The 23,136-nt window shown below is 37.2% G+C and overlaps 2 protein-coding genes across 2 annotated transcripts; both read left to right on the top strand.

Annotated features, from left to right (window-relative positions):
- Window positions 1–2,585: 2,585 nt before the first annotated feature.
- LOC308513918 (olfactory receptor 6C74) lies at window positions 2,586–3,515 on the top strand (the record flags this gene model as incomplete). Its single annotated transcript, XM_081083984.1, has 1 exon — window positions 2,586–3,515. The coding sequence occupies one exon, from the start codon at window positions 2,586–2,588 to the stop codon at window positions 3,513–3,515; it is 930 nt and encodes a 309-aa protein (XP_080940110.1).
- A 12,277-nt stretch (window positions 3,516–15,792) lies between these two features.
- Window positions 15,793–16,731, top strand: LOC308513079 (olfactory receptor 6C75-like; the record flags this gene model as incomplete). Its single annotated transcript, XM_081082876.1, has 1 exon — window positions 15,793–16,731. One exon carries the CDS (start codon window positions 15,793–15,795, stop codon window positions 16,729–16,731), a length of 939 nt encoding a protein of 312 aa, XP_080939002.1.
- Between the last annotated feature and the right edge of the window lie 6,405 nt (window positions 16,732–23,136).

Raw genomic sequence — 23,136 nt, 5'->3', positions numbered from 1 at the left:
AACTGTGCTATCTTAATAGGAAATCTTTAAATCTTTCATTTTGTTGGAACCAAACTTTGAATAGATATCCTTCATAGTATCCAACAGAATCAGAGAAATGCTCTTTATTAAATAAATATATTTTCTCTAGATAATTATAACAGCATATGAATTTATAACAGCATGGTCATTGAATATTGTGAATTATGGATAACTCTTGAACTTGGGAAATTATTGTTTCATATTTGTGAATCAGTCACATTGAATTATATAGAAATTTAACATTTCATATCATAAAGGAATCTCTTACTTCTTATCTATAAACTTCAAAAACAGTTACAGAAACCCTGAGACTATAAGGGGGCTTAGAAACCATGACTGTTTTACTGTTATCTAGCTAGAACTTATTGTATTTGGAAGAAAAATAATGTTGCCTAATAGTTTGTAACATTTATTTATTTAGAATCTTGTAATTTAAATTTAGGCTAGACAGTACCCAAATATGAACTTACTTCTGACTTTACACTTTGATACTCCATATAACACATATTATTGACTGATGTTTTCCTTTGATTTTCACTTTTAAAAATAGAATAACCTTGGATTTAAAAAACATTTCACTAGTTAGTATGACTTTTACTTATATGGCTAGAATATTCACATTTTTAGAAAAATGATTCATTGAAGAAAATGGTGAAGGAAAGAAAAGAGAAGTAAAAGGGAGAAGGAAAAAAAATTAGTGGTAATTATTTATAATGTATGGGGGGTACTTTTCTTCAAGTCTTTTAGGCTCTTCTGGCTGGTCTAATAATTACATTTATATTAGACAGATTAATAGGAGGAAACCCAAATATAATTTTGTATGTACAGGGCTCCATAGGAATGAGGCCCATAGGCAGTCTGGTAACTGATGCTTATATGCTGTCCTGAACTAGAAGAACAGGATAAGGTTTTGGGACTTCAAAGGAAAGGAAGACAATTCATAGAAAGATGGGAAGATTAAATGTTTAGTAAACAAATGTTTTCTATGTCATGCAGAGACAAAGGGACACAGAGAGGAGTGGAGGAAACAGGTCTTGCCCCTAGTCCACTGCACCCAGCTCATATTCTTTGCAGTTATCTTCTGGTAATAGCTTTCTTCCTAGCATACATCTTTTATCTGAATTCCTTTTAGATAGTTAATGGGGAGGTAAAAAGAAAAAGTTCCCAAGTCTTCTGTTCTTAAAAATAATCAGCCTAAAATAATGCTCATGCCAAAGAGACATAGTTTAGGGCAGTGAATTTTGTTCCCCTTCAATAATCATTGGAAACACTTGTACATTGTTATGACAACCAAACTGGAATATATAAAATGCAATAAGGTTAAAATACAATTTAATATGACACAATATTTTTCTTAAAAAAGTATTCTCATTCTTTAGAAAAATTTAGTGAAAGACTTTTGAGGTGATGAATGTAAGGGCATAGGCTGGTCTGGAAGAAGACAGAAAAACAAGAAAAAAAAATTCCCGTAATTTTGAATTGGCATGTGCTGAACCAGGAAGAGAATGAACATTGAAAATAGAGAAGAAGCTATGATGGCAACAGAGGAAGTAATGGACTAATATAACTACCAGACATGCCTAACTTATATTTTATTTTTTTAAGTAGCTAATTTTTTAGAATCCTCCTCTGTCACTGCAGATATTAAGTGTGCTACTTAAACAATACAAATATCATACATGAGGATACACATTATATCTGCTTGGGTGTATATCAGGGGAAAGAAGCAACCAGGGTAAGTGAGATGAATTAAATTCAAGTCTCAGAAACAATGGAGGAAGCTAAACTAAAAGTAGTTATAAGGATTTAAGTCTTAAATTTTCAGAAGTTTGATGAAAGTATTGAATTCCCACTGCTAATGGGCTAGAAATATTTAGGTCACTTTTATGTTAATTTTAAGAGTAAGAGATTCCTTAGCTGCAATCGGACTTACAGAATTACAAAGTTACCATAAAGTAGTAAACACAGAAAAAAAAAATGTTTGGCAAAGAAGGTGTCTTATTTCTCTGTAAAATGATGAAGATCATGAAACTTTACTTGCTGCAGAGCAACGGGCTTCTCTGAAGATCTCTTGCGGTTCTGTGTAGCTTTAAGATTTATGACCCAAGGAGATAGTTTCATACTTGTATAGTTTTATATTTTTATAAATAAAACCAGAAATGATTCTTTTAATTAAAATAAATAAAAGAAAAATGGGTCACAGGTTGGTGTAAAATAATTATGTAAAATAAATAGATTGTGAAAAATTGCAAACACAAAATAGTTAAAATATTATAGATTTTTGTTATTCGTATTTACTTTAATATGACCTTATCAATATAATATGTGATATTTTTGAAATTCCTGGATTTACAACCCTTTATAAAAGAAAATAGAGTTCTATTTAGCTAAGAAATTAAAAAAAAATACGAGTGAGTTTTGATAGGCTGTTACTGCTGATTAACAGGACAGAGAAGGGAGTTGGATATGGGAAGCAATATGTTTATGGAGCATCTTAAGCAAATAGTCATCTCATGCAGCCTTTTTCCCTTTAATTTTCATTTCTTCTTTAATAGAAAACCGCTATGAGAAACCACACGACAGTGACAGTCTTTATTCTTCTTGGACTGACTGATGATCCACAATTACAGGCTGTCATTTTTCTTCTCCTTCTTATCACCTACATGTTGAGTGTCACCGGGAACCTAACCATCATCACTCTCACCCTCCTGGATCCACACCTAAAGACGCCCATGTATTTCTTCCTCCGAAATTTCTCATTTTTAGAAATCTCGTTCACAACTGTATGCATCCCCAAATTTCTTGTCAGCATGGCAACAGGTGATAAGTCCATTTCTTACAATAACTGTGCAGCACAGCTGTTTTTTACTATTCTTTTGGGTGCATCCGAGTTTTTTCTTCTGGCCGCCATGTCTTATGATCGCTACGTGGCCATCTGCAAACCCCTGCATTACACCACCATCATGAGTGGCAGAACCTGCACCTTGTTGGTCTTTGCTTCATGGTTGGCCGGTTTCATAATAATTTTTCCACCACTCCTTATAGGTCTCCAGCTAGACTTCTGTGCAGCCAACACTGTAGATCATTTCTTCTGTGATGTTTCTCCTATATTGCAGCTCTCTTGCACAAACACGGATATAATAGAATTAATGATGCTTTTCTCAGCCATTTTAACGCTCGTGGTTACACTAGTGTTAGTGATTCTCTCCTACACAAACATCATCAGGACTATTCTGAAGATACCTTCTCCTCAACAGAGGAAGAAAGCCTTTTCTACATGTTCTTCTCACATGGTAGTTGTGTCTATTTCCTATGGCAGCTGCATCTTCATGTATGTGAAACCCTCGGCAAAGGAGAGAGTGTCTTTAAATAAAGGGATAGCTCTGCTCAGTACTTCTGTTGCCCCCATGTTGAATCCCTTCATTTACACACTGAGAAACAAACAAGTGAAAGATGCTTTTAAGCACATGATCAAAAAGAATTTTTTTCAATGAAGTGAACCACTTTAGTGATATACCTGAGGTTATGAATAAAAAAAAAAAGGAAGTGTGGGGTGTGTCACAGAGCTCGCCAATGTTTTATTCAAAATGTTATCTATCTTTTGAATTGTAATTCTCATTGTGGCTTACGTAATCTCCAAAGTCTGACCTCCACTGCTAGACTTCTTCTTCCTCATGCTGAGAACATATATAAAAGATATTTCTTGTTTGTAGACAAATTCATCTGTCTTCTGTGTGTGTGTGTGTGTGTGTGTGTGTCTAGATTTCCTTGCAAAGTTCTCTCACAGAAAGACAAAGTGGGACTTAATTTTTTCTATGTTTCTTTTCACTGTTCTGTAATTCAGCGACCCAATTTGGCATATATTCTAATAGATTTTAATACATTTCCCAGATTTGATCAGCTAATTTGTTTTTTATTGGTGGATTGCAAATTTAAAATCTGATTTATTAGTGTGCTTAGTAGAACTGCAGAGCAAATTAATATAGTGGCATTTCTTATGTTACACATTTTGATAGTTTCAAAATTTTAACTAAGCTTTGAATTGTGTATTCTTAGAAACAGATTAGAGGCTCCAGAGAGGTCTAAGCATTACTGACCTTGCAGTTATTAGATAGAACTCATTGCTAACATTTAGTGAATGCTTACAACGAGAATGCATTAGCTCCCATCTTCAAAACTGTATGACAGGTATCATCATGCTTGTTTATTAATAAAAATCTAAGGCATGTTTAGAGCCGAAGTAACTTGCTGATGACAGAAAAAACAACACCTCACTGATGACAAAATACAGTCCTTTGTTGTCCATGCATCTTTTATATTTTGTTAACAAAATGAAGTGGAAATCCCTTCAATCCCCAATGCCATTTAGGAGGCAAATGAAATTAGATCTTTTAAGAAATTTCCATTAAGTTAAGGAAATGACCTATATAAAAGTAGGCCTTATGAAATCTAGGAAGGTACTTTATTTTTCAAATTAAGTGATTTGAGCATTAAAAATTAGATATAATGACTGATCTTGTGCAAAACAACACATTTTTACCCTTTTCCAAATTGTTATACCTCAGTATGACCAAAAGAAAATATTTTTCTAACTAATATAAATTTCCTTGATAAATATTTATCTAGCACTTGTTTCTGTACAATGTAAACAGTGAGTTTATGAATAATTTTTGACTTGTAGGATTATCACTTTTTTGATTTAACTGAACGTTACATACATAAATTATCCTATACATTTAAAAGAAATATATTACTTTGTTAGATGTTCAGGTTAGCAAGAAATTTAACATTAACTTTGTGAATATTAGTGAAATTTTAAAATTTATATATCTAACCTTTATATATCTAAATTTCTTAAAAATTGAATTGAGGAGAACCAAGATGGCAGCATAGGTAAACACCTGTACTTGCTGCCTCCCACAACCATATCAAAATTACAACCAAAATACTTAACAACTATCATCCAGAACTGCAGGGAACCTGGTTGAGTAGAAGAACCACAACTAGAAAAATAAAGAAGAAATATCATTGAGACTGGTAGGAGGTGTGGAGGTGTGGAGGTGCAGAGGTGTAGAAGGGGCTGCCACCTGGGTGTGCCACTTTTTAATCAGGAGGGAGATACAAGCTCTGGCATGCTCTTAGCTCCAGTGCCGGGCGAGACTTCTGGGGACCCAGGCACATACGGGAAGAAACTAGACTGGCACTGGGGCAGGAACACAGGGGCAACTTTCTTCCAAATGAAGGTGCATGTAGCAGCGGTCAGACCTCTCCAGTGCAGGACTGACTGGCAGCCATTGCTGGTTGCTCCACTCTGGAGACTCCCTGAGACCCCACCCCCACCCAGTTTACAATTGTACCCAAGTTGTGGGCAGTGGCTTTTGCATATGAATGGCCTGTCCTTTCTCAGCCTAAAACCTGTCAAACTGCAGCTGGGTCAGGGAGCCCCAAAGCTATCTAAAGAAGGCAAAGACCAACACTGCAGCAGCCTGCCTTGCTTCACAGGTTGGCTTCATCTGGGTACTTCCAAACCCCATACAAAGAGGCGAAATCTGCAGATCTCTCTGTAGTTGCTGCTGGGTGGCCCCAGGCAGTGGCTGACTTTGCACCTCTTTGGAGATCCAAGAGCCGGTAAACCCAGTGGTCAGTGTGAGACCATCCAGTTTATAACTCTTCAGATCCATAAGAGACATACTCAAGGGGAAGACTCAGTGAACACCAAAGCTCCACTGAAGCAAGTCCTGCCCCATAAGGGTGTCTCCTGCACAGCTGCTCTTCCACTGTAGACACAGCTAATCCTCACAGCCAATTGACCTGGAGGTAAGCAAACACAGGGAAGCAACCAAAATGCAGAGACAAAGAAATGTGTCACAAATGAAAGAAATGGAAGAAATAAAATTACTGGTTACTCAAGAATCTTCTAGAAACCTCTGAGATACTTAGTGAGACCTTCGAGAAACTTGTGAGACCTTCAAGGATCTTAGTGAAAATGCCAAAAAAAAAAAAAAAATAGGAAAAGGACCAGTCAGTAATTAAGCATACACTGACTGAAATAAAGAATAATACACAGAGATTCAACAGTAGAGGATCCCAAGAATCAAGTCAAAGAGTTTAAATACAAGGAAGCAGAAAACACCCAACTGGAAGATCAAAAAGAAAAAAGAATCAAAAAAATATGAAGATAGTGTAAGGAGTCTCTGGGACAACTTTAAGTGTATCAACATCCAAATTATGGGGGTGCCAGAAGAAGGAAGAGAGCAAGGTATTGAAAACCTATTTGAAGAAATAATGACAGAAAACTTCCCCTATCTGGTGAAAGAAATAGACTTACAAGCCTAGGAAGTGCAGAGAACCCCAAACAAGAGGAATCCAAAGAGGACCACACCAAGACACATCATAATTAAAATGCCAAGAGCAAAAAACAAAGAGAGAATCTTAAAAGTAGCAAGAGAAAGATAGTCAGTTACCTACAAGGGAGTACCCATACGACTGTCAGCTGATTTCTCAACAGAAACTATTCAGGCCAGAAGGGAGTGGCAAGAAATATTCAAAGTGATGAATGCCAAGAACCTACAACCAAGATTACTCTACCCAGCAAAGCTATCATGTAGAATTGAAGGTCAGATAAAGAGCTTTGCAGACAAGAAAAAGCTAAAGGAGTTCATCACCACCAAACCAGTATTATATGAAATGCTGAAGGGTATTCTTTAAGAAGAGGAAGAAGAAGAAAAAGGTTAAGATAAAAAATTATGAACAAAAAAAAAGTGACGACAAATACATATCTATCAACAAGTGAATCTAAAAGTCAAATGAATAAAAAATCTGTTGAGCAGAATAAATTGGTGAATGTAATAGAATCAGGGGCATAGAAATGGAGTGGACTGACAATTCTTGGGGAGAAGGGGATGTGAGGGGTGCAGGAAGAGATAGGACAAAAATCTTATATGCATGTACGCAGTACCTATAGATGCAGACAGTGGGGTGGTGAGGGCCTGGGGGTGGGGTGGGAACCCAGTGGAGGGGGTCTTTGGGGGGGGGGGAAGAGGGACTACTGTAATAATCTGAACAATAGAGATTTAAAACAGAAAAAAGAATATACATACAAAAAAATTGAATTTATTGGTTCAGAAAACCATACAGGTTTCAAGTGTACAACCCAACAAAATATCATCTGCATTATGCACCCATTGCCTCATTTTGTCCCCATTCCCGCCCACTTTGCCAATTCCCCTTACCTCTCCCTCTTTCCCATTTTTACAGATCAATTTCTTCTGAAGACACCATATATTAAGTTTATATGCACAAAATTTCCTACCTTATGGATAACAACTACACTCCAGAAAAGCAGTTGCAAAATGTTTGACATCTGATATATGCCAAAATTTCTCAGATTTCATGTGAACACTCTTGCTTAAGTCTCAGGTTGTCGACAAATGCAATATGTGAAATATTTATTCTACATATCTATGTTATTTTGCTTTTTGACCATTCATTATATGTGAATGTAAAGTCTGTTTAGTTCTTGTTACAGTCAGTTACATAGATAAATACATAAGTAATTTAATATAGATAAAAGACTATAATATCTTTCCTTTTCATTTATATCCAAAATAATTACAAATATCTTTTGTAAAATTCATAAATATATTTATTAGTTTTAACTACTTACACTGAACAGGCCCTTTTTCATCTTTCATTAGTAGGCTGTATATAAATAAATAATAGAAAATGCAAAAAAGGAAACCCCAGGCTTTAGGTAGAATGAGAAGTAATCAGAAGGAGTAATTTTCTACTTAATTTGCAATAAATCAGATGTTTGTGAATAAATTTTTACTTTTGTTAATAGCAAGGATAAGAATGTATTATATATTGTGTTGGACTTTAAAAAAATATTAAAATCCCATTTATGCATCTATTTCTGCCATCTCTGATGTTCCTTTCCCCCCTGGAACTTAAAGATAACAAAATTGTTAACAGTTGTGTTTCACTGATATATATTGAATAAGTGTTAAGAAAAATTAGATTGAAGGCACATCCACTGTCTCTTAAATATCCTCTTGTCTTTGATCTCTGACTTATCCTCCACATTGCTGTTGGAACACTTCCTAAGATACAAATTGCTCATGGCACTTTCCTCTAAGAAAATTTTTAACGTTATTTTTATTGTTGACGATATTACAGATGTTTCTATTTCCCCCCACTTTTGCCCACTTCCACCAAGCTCACCCCCCAACTCCCTTCCCTCTGGCCATATCATCATACCGTTCTCTGTGTCTATGTATTATACATATATGTTCTTTGAATAATCCCTGCTAAGAAATGTTTAAAGGCTTTATATTGCTTACAGGGTAATGTTCAAATTCCTCTAGTGATTGTATTTTACATGCTTATCATATGGCTCTGTATGACCTACATTCAGTTGAGAAAGGTCAGCCTTTAATGCCATGCTCTTTCCAAGAGATGATTTAAGTAACTCTGTCAACACTTGAAGCCATGGAATTCTAACATTCTCATCTTCTTATGGGCACAATATTGCCTTCAGAAGGTCAGATAACTGATTTCAAAATCCCCTCTTAAGGGTATATTTTATGTAACCAGCAGTGCAGGAATGATATTTTTCTGGGTATTTCTATCTATCCTGTTTTAGCTCTTGTTTTGGGTTATTTTCACAAGATAATTTGATGTTATTTAGTCTTGGAAGATAGAGAAAACAGCAGAGTTCTTCCCTGCCCAGTGTTACAAAGACACTGCCTCTCCATGTGGCGAGGTTGGGCAGATTTGCTAGTAATATTGTCAGTCTCTTAAGTTTGGGGTCCTCAACTGTGACCTGAACTGATCATATATGGGCAACATCCACGTGGGTCCTCTTTACATTGCCCCTGCTGGGGATGAGGAGGCAGGTGGAGCTGAGCTAACATGAAACTCATTCAACCTCCTGTGCCGTAATAACATGTACTGTCTTTGAGTCAGGAGAATTGTGCTTTTTGCCAGAATCTATGAAACTGTGGCTGGTTGACCTACTATAGCCCTTGCTGTTCTAGGCTGTTTTGTTGTAGGGGATGACTTGCTGGAAGAGGAGGGCACAAGGGCCTTCCATGTGCAAGGTTAGAGATATGAAAGGCTCTTATATCCAGTTGTGGATTTTCTTGCACAAGTGTTGAGTGAGGAGGATAAGGGTGCCACACGGTCACAACACTCAACGAGGCTAAGGGCAAGGAGGTAGGATTGAAACTAGCTACCTGAGCGCTCCTTTTTGTTGTTGCTCACTCCTTTGTAGGAAGGAGGAAGGGCCAAAGCCTCCCCACACCTGTTTTTGGGTGTAATGCAATATCGGACGTTTGTATGACTCTCAAGCAAACATCTGAGTACTCATAATGAAAAGTAATTATGCCCATGACTTCTGGTTTTAACCCCAACATGGGAAGTGCTTGAAAGTTCTCACCCCCCTGTGTATGACCAAACAGCTGGGCAACTGTAAAACGACTACTTTTCTCATACCAATTAGAGAACTAAGGCTGCAGGGAGAAACTGCTGTTCTGAAATGCGGACAGACTTGCATCCAGGAAATCACAGGTTGGCATCTGCTTACCTGGCACAGAAACCTCTGCAACAGTAATCGAGTAACAACACTTAAATACTATTTTGGGTGAAATCTAGAGCATGAATGTGGATAAGAATGAGAGAAAATCCTAGAGGCCACAATATTAAGGGAGCCCCAATCATTTTATGAGCTTTACCTCAAAAAAACTGCCCCAGGTTCTCATGGTGAGTATTTGGAAAAAGAAAAACCAACCTTTGTGTTTTTTGGCGAGAGTAGTGAAGAGCAATCACTGTGAAATACACCTGGCGCCTTCTCTATAACAAAGCCCACTGTCCAGGGGAAAGAATTTGCCAATGTCTGTGGACAAAGGACATCCTATCACTCTGTTCGCTCACCTATTAGGGGGAGGAGCATAGTCAATGGGTGCCATGCCTTCAGGGAACTAGATTGAGCATGCTGCAGGCAGGGAAGGAGTAGAGGCCAGTGAGGGAAAAAGATAAACCACTGGAGAAATGCTTGGGAAAGTCAGAGCCCAGGGAGAAAGGCTCACTAAAAGGCCAATATTTAACTGGAAGATCATAGAATGTTCTTTTATTATAGGAGAAAAATGTTCCTCATCTTCCCCTATTGCTAGTGGGAGGGGGGGTTCTTGGGGTACTGAAGGAAGAGCATTTCTGGAGGCCCCCATGGAGGATGAGGTAAGATAAAGCTTTATTATTGTGGAATGATACCCTTGAGTTTCCAAAGTCCCATTTCCCTTAGTCCAATCTTAGAAGAAGTATCGCTGGGGTTTCAGTAAAGCTAACATCAGAGCCAGTGTCCAGAGCTTCCTTCATATGTTGGAGCTGTGCCCATTCAGCATCAGGCTAGTTACATTAGTCCATGTGTGTGGGGTTCTCAAGGCCATGTGCCATGTGAGCAGATGCAGAGAAGCAGGAGCAGAAGAGCCCCACAAGCCCAGAGTCACACGAGTCCCAAGGGAGCCAAGAGAGTTAACTCCTTTGTTTAGGGGGTTATATGTCCCAAATCTTGCTTTTGTAGGGCCATTCTCATTCTGGCAAACTATCTCTGTCCCCAGGTATGATTAACAGCAAGCACATTCCAGGTGTCACCCCAACTTTACTAGACATGAGTCTATCTTCCCTTTTGTCCAGTCCCCTCCCCACAATGTTTTGCAGGGAACATGCCTATAATGTCTGGCCTTTTCTTTGCTCCTTTCCTATTATTAACTAGAGGCTTGGTGCACAAAATTCATGCATGGGGGGGGTCCCCTCATCTCAGCCTGCACCTTCTCCAATCTGGGAACCCTTGGGGGATGTCCAAACTGGCAGTCAATCATCCCTCTCACAATGTGGGACCGCTGGCTCCTAACTCCTCACCTGCCTGCCTGATCACCCCAAACTGCCCCCTCTTCCGGCTTGGTCACCCCCAACTGCCACCCTCACCAGCCTGGTCGCCCCTTACTGCCCCACCCTAATGGCCTGGTTGTCTCCAACATCCCCTTTCTTCTAGCCTGGTCACCCCCAACTGCCCTCCCTTCTGGCCTGGTGCCCCCCAAAGGTCCCCCCCGCCAGCCTGGTTGCCCCTTACTGCCCCCCCCTGCCGACCTGGTCGCCCCACGCAGCCTGCTGCTCAGTCATTTGGTTGTCCCTCACTAACCCCCTGCTGTCCTGGTTCCCCCACACACCCTGCTGTTCAGTCATTTGGTTGTCCCTCACTAACCCCCTGCTGTCCTGGTTCCCCCACACACCCTGCTGTTCAGTCATTTGGTTGTCTCTCACTAACCCCCCTGCTGGCCTGGTCACCCCATGCAGCCTGCTGTTCGGTAGTCCATCTGACAGTTTAGGTTGTGACGGCCCCTGGCTTTTTATATATTACTAGAAGCCCAGGGCACAAAAATTTGTGCACTCTGGGGGAGGTCCCTCTGCCTGGCTGTGCCCTCTCGCAGTCTGGGACCCCTCGGGGGATAACCACCTGCTGGCTTAGGCCTGCTCCATGGGGGATTGGGCTGAAGCTGCCAATCAGGCATCTCTCTGGCAGCCTGGCAGCCCACGGGGGATGACCACTTGCCAGCAGGGAGCAGGCCTAAGCTGCAGTCGGACATCCTTAGTGCTGCTGAGGAGGCAGGAGAGGCTCCCACCACCACCGCTGTACTGGCAACTATCAGCCTGGCTTGTGGCTGAGCATAGCTTCCCCATGTGGGAGCGCACTAACCACCAGAGGGCAGCTCCTGCATTGAGCGTCTTCCCCCTGGTGGTCAGCGTGTGTCATAGTGACCAGTCATTCCCAGTCTTTCTGCTGTTAGGGTCAGTTTGCATATTACCCTTTTACTATATAGGATAGAGGCCTGGTGCACAGGTGGGGGCTGGCTGGTTTACCCTTAAGGGTGTCCCGGATAAGGGTGGGGGTCCCACTGGGGTGCCTGGCCATCCTGGGTGAGGGGCTGATGGCTGTTTGCTGCTGGTCATACCCCCGTCAGGTTGGGGGTCCCCACTGCAGTGCCTGGCCAGCCTGGATGAGGGGTTGATGGCTGTTTTCAAGCTGCCTGCATCCCCTTTAGGATGGGGGTTCCCACTAGGGTGCCTAGCCAGCTTGGATGAGGGGCTGATGGCTGTTTTCAGGCTGCCTGCACCCCCTTTAGAGTGTGTGTCCCCACTGGGGTGCCTGGCCAGTCTGGATGAGGGGCTGAGGGTTTTCAGGATGGTCAAGCCAGCCAGCAACTGAAGCTCCCAGCCTCTCCTTTTTTTTTTTTTTTTGTCTTTTTTTAATTCTGGGATTTATTTACCTTCTAAAATTGAAACTTTGTTGCCACTCCAGCTCTGAGGCCACAGCCTGCTGAAAGGAGGTATCTGGGGTTTGTTTAGCTTCTATAATTGCAACTTTGTTGCTTAGAGTGGAGCTCAGAGCCCGGCCGCAGCAGGGAGGAAGCTTGGCTTCCTCCATCACTGGAGAGAGCAAGCCTCCTGCTTGCTTCAGCTGCGTGGCTGCCGGCTGCCATCTTTGTTGGCGGTTAATTTGCATATCTCACTGATTAGCCAATGGGAAGTGTAGCAGAGGTACGGTTAATTTCTATCTTTGTCTATTATTAGATATGATGGTGCACTTAGCTTGAGATACAATATTTTCTACCAGACTAAACTGTCCATCTCATATTCCCATATTTTATTACTAACTAATATAAACTTTACTTTTTCTTTCAGACCTTTAGTGGGGATTTCAAGACACAAATGTGTGGTAGATCACACATATATTAGGGAAATTTATACCAAATTATCTAGAGACATAGTAAAAACTAATTTTTTTAAATATATATTTGTACTTTTAAAGTAATTTAGTGCCTGGGGAGAATACTTCAATAACAAAATATAAATTGGTTTGCTTTGGGAAATGTTCAAGAATCTCATATCCACATGAGAATTCTTTGTAATCTAGATAATTTCCCTTTAAAGTAGGAAAGCATAAATACTACATGGGATCAAGTGTTAATTAATCTGTAATACTTAGAATATTCAACACATAATGGGAAAATTTGATTCACTGCCTAAAAATTTGTAATAAAATAGTTAATCAAACTCTTTCCAAAGTAGGGGCTAAAAAAAATCATAGATTGTAGAATAGAGTGAAATCCATTTAAAAAATGGAACATTGGTATGTTCTGTTCAGCTGATGATAAGAGATCTAAATATTGAAACAGAGACTTTTTTGTCTGAATAAATTTGTGAGTATATCTTATTTTAAAAGTTGTTTGAATTTTTAAGTGTTTTTGGTAGACTTGAAAAGACGAAAACAATATTTCTCAAAAGTAACAACAATGTTTCCTGTTACATATATTTTATCTCACATTTGTTCTATTTTCACCTTTAACTTTATTTCACCAACCTTTTAAATTTTAACATAGGGAAAATGGTGAAGAAGACAAATGAAATATAATGAACGTTTACTATTGAAATCCTTTTTCCTTTTGAAATCTATCTAATATTGACAGTATCAAATATAAAGAAATATATCTGCATTCATAGGCCTGACTTCTAATGGTTTTAATTTGTCAACTTTGTTGTTGTTTATGTTGCAGTGTGTGTTGGGAGACAGCTGGTGTGCACAATTGTTGAAGTTGGACAAAGAAATGATTTGACGTGATAAAATTCTTATTTGGTGATTTAAATATAACTTTCCCACAGTGTTGCCATTATGGTAAGTTGTGTAAATGAGAAACATTTTATAACAGGCAGCTTCACAATTATCTGAATGTGAAAGGAATGTCCAGGGAGAAAGAATACTTTGTTTTCACTCATAAATGTCTATATATTAAACACACATGATTTTGATAATAAAACTCTAATAATTTCTTTTAATGAAATCATGCATGTACTCTTCACTTTACTCTGTTTCCTTTCTAATGAATGAATACCTTCTCTCATTTTTTATATTCTAAGACCTAACTTTAAATCTAACTTTCCCCCTGCGAACTCAGATAGATATTATTGGAACTAACACTTATTTGTCCTTAAAAGATTATTTCTATTTCTTTATATGCCTTTTTTAATGATAATACATGTTTTAAATAAGTTAGAAATAATAATTTTTGTATTCTCAAACAGAAAACATTATTTTACCATAAGACCTTAATCATTTTATGTGTTAGAGGATGAAGATACTGAGGAAAGAAATTTTACTAAGAGATATTGTTAAACTTTTTTATTTTAAGGAAATAAGCTATTCTCTGGCCCATAGTATTTTGTCCAAAATGCTGTAGTTTTAAGGAAACAACTTGGGAAATCTTAATGCCGATGTCCAACTTACTAGCTGTGCAAACCTGAACAGTCTGTCTCACTTAATAGATGCCTCATGTTGAGACCAGCTATCTATAGATATTTCTTTAATTGTGTGTTTGCCAAACATTTGAATAGTCTTATGATAAGAAAATATACACCTTTTAAAAATTGTGTCACACTAGTCTATGTGTTTGAAATTTGCCAAATAATTCTCATCTCTTTTAGGCTATGATGGTCACAAAACTGTTTATGTTTCAGTCTGTATTTTAGACGGAGAACCAAAAGGTAAGTATAAGAAAGGCAAGCAGATGGAGAGAAGTTGCATTGGTAACTAGTTCCTCTTTACAATTTCTTCTTACTAATTTACATATTTTCAATCTCCTTTTTACTTTTCCTCTCAAATTCACTATCCTAGCTCTCAAAAACCCTTCTTACCTCTCTAGGCTTCCATAAAGCTTTATCTTTGTCCTTTTCTTTCTCTTTACTCCTTTCATCTCATATGATTTCATGAATCCATATTTGTATACTTCTCTCTGTTTCATTTTTTAATGAAAATTTTAAAAATTGTTTTGAGGGGAAAAAACAATGATTTGTTGTTCCACATATTTATGCATTCCTTGGTTGATTCTTCTATGTGCCCTGACTGGGACTGAACCCTCAACCTCGGTGTATTAAGATAACACTCTAACCAACTGACCCACCCAGCCTGGGCTGTGTCTCTCAGCTTTTATACTCCTTATTCTCACAAAACTGAGGTTTCTTCTGCACAGACTGACATTACCAGACTGTACTTGCTGATTTTGCTTCAGGGTACAAATTGGTAAGTGCTCTCGTTGCAACAGAGATCGAGGGGATGGAAATACTCTTGAGAACAGAATATTTCCCCCCAATACCTCCAAATCACTTACCTGGAATTGGATCTCATTAACCTTGAAAATAAATGAGACAAGAATCAGGCATTTGAATTTGCTTAGTTGAGTAAAATAGTAAATGTATACTAGCCCCGTTTATTGATGATGGCTAGGTTTTTGGTACATGTGGGGGGGGGGCAAATTATGAGCTTGTAGTGACATCATTTTGGTTCTAGGATGAAAACTTTATTCAGACAGGAAATGGCATGCCACCCTGACTCTTGAATATTAACAAGAGAAAAAAACATTTTCCTATGATTTGAAAATCTTCTCTAATCCCTCTAATTTACCCACATAAAAAATATCACCAATTACTATTGCTATATAGGTTATTCTCTAGTACAATTTTCCACTGCAGTTTTAACTACTTTTTTTCCTGCAAACCCTCCCCCCCAAAAACAAAATTTTAAAAACATAAAAGAGAAATGTATTTTTCTATCTGAAACATCACTTTGCTAACTTTACTTTCAACATTAATTATCATGGTTATTTTTCCATTGGGAACATCATTTTCTTTTTTTTTCTGTATTCAGATATAGCAAGTATAGCAATGGGAAATCACACGAGAATTACAGTGTTTATCCTAGCAGGTTTGACTGATGACCCACAATGGAAAGTGGTGTTATTCATCTTCCTGCTTCTCATTTACATGCTAAGCATCACTGGCAACCTGATCATCATCACACTCACCCTGCTGGATATTCACCTCAAGACCCCCATGTATTTTTTCCTTCGGAACTTTTCCTTTTTGGAAATTTCCTATACCAGTACATGCATTCCTAAATTTTTGCTTACTCTGGCAACAGGGGACAAAACCATTTCCTATAACTGTTGTTTCACTCAGGTGTTTTTTGCCTTCCTTTTTGGGGCATCTGAATTTTACTTGCTGGCCGCTATGTCCTATGACCGCTATGTTGCCATCTGTAAGCCCCTGCATTACACCGTCATCATGAACCACAAAATCTGCACACAGCTTGTCCTAAGTTGTTGGCTGGCTGGTTTTTTTGTCATCTTTCCACCACTCATCTTGGGCCTGGACCTTGACTTCTGTGCCTCCAATATTATTGAGCATTTCTACTGTGACACTACTCCTCTTATGCAGATCTCCTGCACAGACACACAGACTCTTGAGCTGATGGGATTCATCTCTGCTTTGGTGACACTTGTGATCACGTTGATAATGGTGATAATATCATACACCTATATTGCCTTGACCATTTTAAAATTCCCTTCAACTAGTCAGAGGAAAAAAGCGTTTTCGACATGTTCTTCTCACATGATTGTGATATCCCTTTCTTATGGCAGCTGTATTTTCATGTATGTTAATCCATCAGTCAAACAAACGGTATCTTTTTCCAAGGGAATTTCTGTGCTCAATACTTCAGTTGCGCCCCTTTTGAACCCTTTCATCTACACTTTACGGAACCAACAGGTGAAAAAAGGCTTCATGATTATGATCCACAGGGTTATTTTTTTCACCAAGAAATGAATGTCCTATTGCACTGTCTATATAAAAGAAATGAACAACGGAACCCTTAATAATAACAGTATATCTAATAGCATCTTCCAGTACATAGCTTCTCGTTCTTTCCCCGTTCTTTTCTAGGATGTTTACCTTTATGTCTTTGAAGCTTTATTTTCGCAGAAATAGCTGTTCTACATTAATTTTCTTTATTTTCTTCAATAGAGACTTTTTTTCTGATCTCATTTTCTTTTCTTCTGGATATGTAAATGAAATTGAGCTAAATTTTTAATCTGTCTTTTTCTATTTTTCAATTCCAATTAGTCAAACTATGAAGTATTATTTAATTTGAATTATGTTTTATGTAGCATGCAATGCAAAGTTTATTACTGTCCTTTATTTGTGATCATTGGAAACTTATTTAAAACTAATATTCATTTATATTTTCTGTACTACTACTGATTTATTGGTGCACATTCTATTTAAAATAATGAAAAGGAAACTGTAACAGATCTGCAATAGTGTTGATGCTCATCTTTGAAAATGTTTGTTTATTAAAAATATGATTGTTATTTTACAGTACATTTTATAAAAACTAGTTATTCATAAGAAATATTTGAAAAATAGCAAAGAAATAAAATGAAACAGGCAGGAAGAACACCACATATAGTATATAATTCAGTAGACAATTATATAAATTTATGTAGCATTTGCAGAATGAACAGGATCTTAATATATATTTAGGTCATGAATATGATTTCAGGGAAAATGGTTACTTAAACAATTTATTATATTTTTTCATCATAATTTTGTTTTATATCCATTTTGATAAAGTAGATTTAATAATTCTAAAACATTATCAAACTTTTAGAAATTTTAAGAGCAAGGAAATGAGAAAAAAATATGTATGTATAATTTGAGCCAAACTAATAAAAATAAAACCTGAGTTTCTCTTACTATTCTGATTAATTTTGATTCTGTTATATGTCAATCAGGATGAGTTAAACGAACTCATCCTGATTGACATATAACAGATAATTCATCACTGAGCTATTCTGAAATGCTTTACTTAATATGCATTTAAATGTCTGCCCTCTATAAGTTATTTACCTTAGAGGATGTTTGTGACTTTTAATAAGGATCACCAATATATTTTTTTATAATATATATTCTATTGATTTTTTACAGAGAGGAAGGGAGAGGGATAGAGAGTTAGAAACATCGATGAGAGAGAAACATCGATCAGCTGCCTCTCCCACAGCCCCTACGGGGAATGTGTCCGCAACCCAGGTACTTGCCCTTGACCGGAATCGAACCCGGGACCCCCCAGTCCGCAGGCCGACGCTCTATCCACTGAGCCAAACCTTCTCCGGCAGGATCACCAATATTTTTTAAGGTGAAATCATCTTGGCATGTGATTAGAGTCTGTAAAACATACAGATAATTCTCCCGTAAGTGTAAGTTCTAGGCAGAAATGTGGTTTATTTCTGAATATCTCAAATGTAAGTTCCTATGTTTTAGAATATATTGATCATCTTTAGTGCTCTCTGTTTCCCAACATGGCATAATCAGTATAAGCAGATTGTCTAAAAAATCTCTAGTTTTAACTTAGTCAGTCATAATTTGAAAATTTTAGTTATGCGTGTCCTTTTTCCTTATTTAATTTACTGGAATTTTTCATTATGCATGCTATTATTTACTAAACACTGAAGTCTGTTTTCCATTGTGATCAAAATACTTGAAATATTCCATTCCTAATAAATATATTTTATTGCTTATTTAGAAATCCGATTTTGTAAAGTATCATCCTTGCCTACATTTAGCTTTTATTGCCCTCACTACCTTTTACTTCACATTCTCTTCACAGCCATCTTTTACTGGTTTATAAGCTACCAATTCAGTAACCTTTTAAACAGTGCCTTTCAAGATTAGTCATCTTTTTACTGTCATAGTAATGAATATTAGCATTGCTTAGAACAATTGATCACTGCCTTTATAATTAATAGAATTTTGGGGGGGATTAAATGAGATATTATTGTGTGGTTTTCTGTGATTATATTGAAGGTTTTTTTGTTTGTTTGTTTTGTTAATCCTCACCCAAGGTTAGTTTTCCGTTGATTTCTTAGAAAGGGTGGAAGGGGCGGGAGCAGAGAGAGAGAGAGAGAGAGAGAGAGAGAGAGAGAGAGAACATCATGTGAGAGGGACACATTGATTGGTTGCCTCCCCCTGAATGCACCCCAACCAGGGCTGGGGATCCACTTGCAACCCAGGTATATGCCATTGGCCAGAATTGAATCGAACCCAGACCCTTCAGTCCATGGGCCAATGCTCTTTCCACTGAGCCAAACTGGCTAGGGCTGGAGGTTCTCTCTCTCTCTCTCTCTCTCTCTCTCTCTCTCTCTCTCTCTCTCTCTCTCTCATATAAATATATATATATATATCTATTTCTATCTCTCTCTATCTCTATCTATCTCTCTTTTTTGCTGATTCCTCCTGTACTTGATTCCTGAATATTAGAATCCCCAATGCTCTTCTCTTTATTATCTTTATAATTCACTTACTTTCCCTAATGATGGATCACATCTAATTCCAATAGTCTGTGTCTGTGTGTGTGTAAATGGCTGAGAATCTTCTGAAAGTATTGAGAAAGGACAAAACATAAGTTGAAGAAACTGAGAGAACACAAAAAGGGGAAAACAACTAGGCACAACTATTTAAAGCTGAAAAAAAATAACAAGGCAAAAAGAAAATCTTGAAGGCATGCAAGGGGAAAAACATATTTACGACACATAGACATGAACAACAATTAGTTCTGACTTCTCCTCAGAAGCAATACAAGCAAAAAAGGTATGTAGTCACAACCTAGAATTCTAAATTCAAAGATGAAAGAGAAGTAAAAACTCATTAAAACCAAGGAATGCATTGTCAAGAAACCTACCTTACAAGAAATGTTAAAGGATTTCCTATTGACAGAAACAAAATATTTTAAATAAAAAAATTAAATTTTCTCCATGAAGTGAAGAGCTTCAAAACTGGAATAAGGGGAAGTAAAATATAATCTTTTTTTTCTCATTTTAATTGCTCTAAAAGAAAAGTAACTAAGGCAATGATGGTAATGTTTATTGTAAAGGATAACAAATTTGAATAATCTTATTTATTGTTTTGGTCAAGGATGTCTTCCTGTACCTGTGTGCCAGATTAAATCAAATCCTTTTTGTGGGAATAAGTCATTATCCAGAGCCTTTAACATTTGTATAGTTTTGAGTATACAGTAAAAAAGTCACAAGCATACCAAGGGAGTTTCAAATGACAAAAAACCATGAAAATAACAGAAATAGAAAGAGACTCAAGAAGATATACATGCATTTAGCACAGTCTATAAAAATTATTAGAACATCATTTTCATAAAAGAGGTATAAATTAATGATCTTAAATAATTGGTTTTGAGAATTCAAGAAATATTCATACAATTATTGACAGCAGCAGAGGGGATTATGTACTGGACAAATGGTTAGGAGAAATATCCATAATTCTTTTTATAAAAAGTACACAGAATACATATTCTTTACTATGGGATTTAGTAAAATAAAATCAGTCACAGGACACAAAGAACAGAGAAACATAAAACAAAAGGTTTAGTTGAAAAGATAATTATTAGGAATTTTTAAAACTAATTAAATATATCAGAACACATATATAATAACACAAAATAAAAAATCTAGAATTCAATATTCAAATAAAATATTTATAATAAAATAAAGATGTGTAGCTCAAAAGTGTGTTGTAAACAGTTCTGTCATTAAAGAAAAATATCAGTTAGAAGGCAGCACAGACATGCAAGTAGGGCAATTGTAAAAATTAGATAAAATAAATGAATATTGATTTAATAGTAATGGTGTAAGAAAATAATATGTTCAGGAAGATTTTGAGATATGTAGAATTAAAATGCACAACAACAATAACATAAGTGGTAAAAAAGAAATTAAGCTAAAATATTTTAAGGTTTTTTATTCTAATAATCTGAAAACTAATTAAGGTAAGAATGTATGCTGTCATCTCTAGGGTAATGTCTGAAAGAATAATTAAATATAACAAAACAATCAATAGAGGTAAAATGGAATAATAAAAGTTTATTATTTCAAATGAAGGCATTTTAATGAATATAAGGAATAAAAATAGGTCAATCAAATGGATACAAAGTAATAAGGTAGCTATCAATAATTATATTGAATTTTCATGGATGAGAAATTTTTCAAGCTAATTTTCACTTGAATTATAAAATTATATAATTATTAAGTTGGATATGCCTTAACCAATGGACATAAGACACTGGGGGGTAAGGGAGGCCAGGGGATTGTCAAGGGCAGGGAAAAAAACCCAAAGGAGACATATGTAATACTCTTTGTAATACTTTAAGCAATAAAAAAAAAAGTTGGATATGCTTTTAATATTAAAAAAACAGAATGGAAAAGTATGTAACATGAACATATTAACCATAAAACATAAGTTCTAGCTAGGCTAATGGCAGATACAGTATATTTTACTGAAAAAAGCATTAGTATTGATAAAATGGGATCTTTCATACACAGAACTAATCCATATGAAATATCACTATCTGAAATAAGCATACGCTGCCTGTATTAATCAGGGTGCTCCAGAGAACCAGAACCAATACGAAATTTATTCCAAGGAATTGTCCCACTTAATGATGGAGGCTAAGAAATCCCACAATCTGCTATGCAAGCTGGAGACCTAGGAAAGTATTGATATAATTCTGAGATCCAGGGAACTGATGGTGTAAGTCCAAGATGAGGGCAGGAACAGAGAGCAAATACCACCCTACCCTTCTGCCATTTTGTTCTATTTGGGTTTTTCAGGGATTGGATGATACCCACCCACATTTGCGTCAGGGCAACCTGTTTTACTCAGGCAGAGAATCAAATGCTAATCACATGTGAAAACACTCTCGCAGAAATAATATGCAATATGCATATCCTATACCCTAGTCAAATCCTATATAATAAAAGGATAATATGCAAATCCATTTAAATCTGAAAATATAGCCGATGGCGGGTTGGTATGATGCACACTGACCACCAGGGGCAGATGCTTACTGCAGGAGCTGTCCCCTGGTGGTCAGTGCACTCACACAGGGGGAACGCAGCTCAACCAGAAGCCAGGCTCACAGCGGGTGAGCGCAGTGGTGAGTACAGTGACAGTGGCAGGAGCTGCTCCTGCCTCCGCTGCAGCACTAAGGATGTCCGACTGATGGCTTAGGCCCATTGGGAGCTGGCCTAAGGCATCAGTCAGACATCACCTGAGGGCTCCCGGACTGTGAGAGGGTGCAGGCCAGGCTGAGAGATAACCCCCTCCCCGAATGCATGACTTTTGTGCACCGGGTCACTAGTTGATAAATTAACCATCTCAAGTCTAGACCTTGTCAATTTGACTCTCATAAACATTTTCTTAAACCTTACTTAGTCTACAAATAAAGAAAATAACAAATTCATAATTTCATATAACATAATAGCCAATCCTATATACAATAAAAAACACTCTAACCCCAGCTAGCTCAGTGCATTTCTTCTAAGTGTTTGGAACACAAGTAATCTTAATCAATAAAACCTAATTATCCTAACTGTCAGCTAATTATATACATGCTCAGATTTATTATACTATATCCAAATACAGTCATATGTCACTTTCAGACAGAATACATAGTGAAAATGCATTACATGATTTCATCAATATATGAACATCATAGAATGCACTTATACAAACCTTGATAGCATAGCCTATGACACACCTAAGTATATGGTATAGTCTATTGCTCCTAAACTACAAATTTGTACAGCATGTTACTGAACTCTATAGGCAATTGTAGCATAATAATATTTTTTGTGTATTTAAAAATCTAAACATAGGAAAAAGTACAGTGAACATACAGCATAAAAAATAAAACATGGTAAACCTGTATATGGCACTTAGTCTGAATGGAGCTTACAGGACTGGAAGTTGCTCTGAGTGAGTCAGTGAGTGAGTGAGGAGTGAATGTGAAGGCCTGGGACATGACTGTACACTGCTGTAGACTTTACGAACACTGTACACTTAGACCACACTAAATCTATAAAAATTATTTTTCTTTCTTTAGTGATAAATTAATCTATCTGTAATAGTGTCAATAATCCTATAAAATGCCTAATATGCTAAGTTTCTGGTGGTCAGGTCATCCGTTCAAACAATCAAAGCATAATATGCTAATGATATGCTAAGGCCGCTCAACCACTCACTATGACATGCACTGACCACCAGGGGGGCAGAAAATCAACTGGTTGACCAGTTGCTATGACGTGCACTGACCACCAGGAGGTAGATGCTCCAATGGGTAGGTTAGCTTGCTGCTGGGGTCCAGCCAATCGGGACTGAGTGAGA

The sequence above is a fragment of the Myotis nattereri genome (assembly GCF_964212035.1).
Source record: "Myotis nattereri genome assembly, chromosome: 2".
Taxonomy (NCBI): Eukaryota; Metazoa; Chordata; class Mammalia; order Chiroptera; family Vespertilionidae; genus Myotis; species Myotis nattereri.
Note: the sequence above shows the minus strand (reverse complement) of the source record. Positions and strands in the feature narration are given on the sequence as shown.